The sequence below is a fragment of the Gavialis gangeticus genome, unplaced genomic scaffold (assembly GCF_001723915.1).
Source record: "Gavialis gangeticus isolate Ggan-Ray unplaced genomic scaffold, GavGan_comp1, whole genome shotgun sequence".
Taxonomy (NCBI): domain Eukaryota; kingdom Metazoa; phylum Chordata; order Crocodylia; family Gavialidae; genus Gavialis; species Gavialis gangeticus.
The window spans coordinates 39,804,905-39,808,049 of NW_017729022.1; the positions used below are offsets into that span (position 1 = coordinate 39,804,905).

Here is a 3,145-nt window from a genome sequence, read left to right on the forward strand (position 1 = left end):
CTGCTCAGGTCCCTTCTGACCCTAGAAACTATGAAACTTCTGGTCTACTTCTGAGTTCGCCACTGAGCATGTGGAGGGTCCCCACCCCCCACACTGCTGTGGGATGCTCTATGTGCCCCAGCATCACAGTGTTCACAAGCTACAAGGTATGTAGAAAAAACTTTTAAAGCTGTGTCTATGTCTGAATCACTGATTCTCTGAATCAACTTTGAATCTTCAGATTCGGATTTGGCCGAATCGAATCAGGGACTGTGATCCAAATCAACGAGTCGAATCACTGTTGCTGATTCAGGCTGAATCAGAATCAAATAGGGCCTGCTTCGCACACTCCTACTGCCCACCTAGAGGGGCACAGCATGCCAGGGACAGGAGCAGGAATCACCGCTAAAGGCAGGGGGAGTGGAGCAACAGCTAGATGGGCCTGGGTCATGGCCCAGCACAGCACGGTTGCCCCAGCACAAGCAGGCAGGGCTTGACTCCATGCAGAGCTCCATGGGGGAAGCACAGACTGCACTGCCCAAGCAAGCTCTACTGCACTTGCCCCTCACCCCTGCCCCTCACCCACACCAGGCTCCTGGGACCTAGAGCTCAGGCAGCCCCCCTCCCACACATGTATGCACATGCTGCCCCCCCACACCAATATGCTACATGCCCTCAAGCTGTCATTGACCCGTGGCCTGGCCCTGTGATCCCAGCCTCACTCCCACCTCTGCTTCTGAACACTGCTCCCCACCCATCTACAACCCCATAGGGAGTTTTGGTGAGCTGTTGCCAGAGAGGAGAGTGGAGATGCTGACTTGGCCTGCGACAGCTCATCAAAACTCCCTTGGGCCCAAATAATTGTCCACTCATACCCTATCCCGTCCTGAACCCTGAGTCTTGACAGGGCTGTGCGGGCTTGACATCTCTCTTCCTACCTCCCTCTACCCTTTTTGCCAGTGGGTGGATGCCTAGCCCTGGAGGGCTCCGGTCTGTCCTAGTCCTTCTTCTCTCCAGGTTCTGATCAGTCTGGGTTCTGGACCCTCCCAGGTCTTTTGCCCCTTTCTCCCACCCCCACCAAAACCATCTAGATAAACCTGGAAAAAACTATAGGGAAAATCTCCATGCACTGGGTACACTGTTCTGTGGCCTCCTTGCCTCCCTCCTAGCCACTCTGATCCACAGGGTATTCCCAAACAGGAAAAAACAAACAAACAAACCAACAAATGAAAAAAGAACAGCAAGCAAGCCCTTACTGGGCTCTCAAAACAGTTCATGGTCCTAGGGGCACCCCACTTTCTCCGGCCCCTCTGGTTTTGCCATGAATGGTTTTTAGTATGTTTAGGCATACTCCAGCCCTCTTCTAGGGGCGCCTTCAGGGTGAACATAAAACCGCCCTCAATTTTTTTCTCCTGGCCAGAGGGTTTTCACCCTTGTCTCCTTGTGGAACTGTTTTCCTCTGCCGCTGTGACCAGTCCCCTTCCTCTCACCTGGGGAGAGTTTATATCTCAGTCAGCCATGCCCACTTGGTCAGCTGACTCGGCTTCCTTCTCCCTGCATGCAGGTGTGCTCAGTCTCTTGTTCTCCTCCCTTTCCTGGTCCTGCTCAGCCCAGGCTAAACTTTGCAAGTGTGAGCCCCCAGCCTAAGGCTTGGCCTTATCACTTCTCTGCGTCCCTGTTCCCCCTCTCTACTGCAAGCTGCTCACCCCTCCTGTCCAGCTGGGGCTTCCTTTGACAGCTGAAGTTTTCTCTGCCCCATCCATGCTGGCTGGGTCCCTCCTTACTCTAATCATCCTCTGCTCTAAACTATAAAGTTTCAGGGCTTTAAAGGGGCCCCACTTTCCTTCCCTGGCCCTTTTCTCTCCATAATAGGGCTAGGGTCCCCTGTTTCAGGAACACTCAGTTTGACAATAGAATATATGTTAAGCCAGACCTAGATTATGGGTTTATTGCTGTTTATCCTGATCCTGCAAACATAAATTTGCTTAATTTTGGTCTTGTCACCAGTTTTATTGACTTCACATGGTCACAAAGCCATTGACTAAATTACCTCATGCAGTGGTTGTGCATATTCTAATCCCTTTAAATTCACATATGATGAACAAAAAATGCAAACTATCCGAATTACTAATTAGGCACTTGCCACCCTGGGAATATTTGCTCTTTCTTTCATTATCTTTCTATGTTCTATCAATCAGAAAAAATTGAAACGTGGCTATATGTACATCTTCTAAATCATTATAAAAACAATACTGTGATATATATTTCTGAAATTCTGAAAGATGTGAAGATATGGTGGCTTCTCAGATTAAAAGTAATCAGAGACTAGACAAAGTCCACAACCTCTTTGTATACAATAACATGAAAAAGGAGAGATGGGAGATGGAAGGCAAAGTTACTGTGCCTTAAAGTGAAAGCGCTTCCCCAAAAATTTAAGATGCAGGTACAGACTTAGATTTCAGACTTTAGATTTCAGACCTTTAAAATCTGTTGCAAAACCCTTAATCCAAAAGCAATACCTTTTACAAAGTAAGTGTACATGTAGGTAGTTTCCAGAGTTGTGGGGGTTCTCCGCACCACCCCTTCGAAAGAAATTATTTTAACTCATTTTTTTGGTGTTCTGCTGTTTCTTTGTTGCTTGATTATTGTAGAACTATAGTATGGTTGTAAAATATTATTCCTTTAAATTACTCGTATGTCTTAATCTCAACTCAATTAAATGAGTTTTTGCTGCTAAGAGATGCCTGCTTTTCCACAGCTGTTGGTATTGTTTTATGTAGGTACAATCTCCTGACGTTAGCTTGCTACAGTTTCTTGAGAAACAAGAAAAACAGCCATCTCAATTAAAAAGAATACCGTTGGAAGCAGAAGGATGCCAATTTCTTAGTATTATTATAGCAAATGATAAAATAACAGTTCATCAAGAGACACATATACTCTTGCTTTATAGCGAAGTATCTTTTATAAGTGTAAAGCAAAAGAAATATATTTCATGAGATCAATAAATAGTGCTAATTATGCCTTTATGAAAATGAAAATTAATGTGTTATAGGTTCAGAAAATGGAATACCTGAGTAGGTCTGACTTGACCTCCAAATAATATACAACAGAACATATATATATAGCATGTAAGTGAAGCATCATTTGAATGGTATGGAAAAGTTAA

At 45.3% G+C, this 3,145-nt stretch overlaps 1 protein-coding gene across 3 annotated transcripts in view; it reads left to right on the forward strand.

The window, feature by feature from the left end:
• Positions 1-3,145, forward strand: part of TMTC2 (transmembrane and tetratricopeptide repeat containing 2) — a 483,679-nt gene that overhangs the window by 417,187 nt on the left and 63,347 nt on the right. Inside the window, exon 10 of one of the 3 annotated variants that reach the window (XM_019514810.1) lies at positions 3,032-3,094. The exons of the other annotated variants lie outside the window; for them this stretch is intronic. Coding sequence (XP_019370355.1) covers positions 3,032-3,057 — 26 coding nt within the window. The 3' untranslated portion in view covers positions 3,058-3,094. Of the gene's footprint in view, positions 1-3,031; positions 3,095-3,145 lie in introns of those variants that run through there. 3 annotated transcript variants of the gene reach the window in all.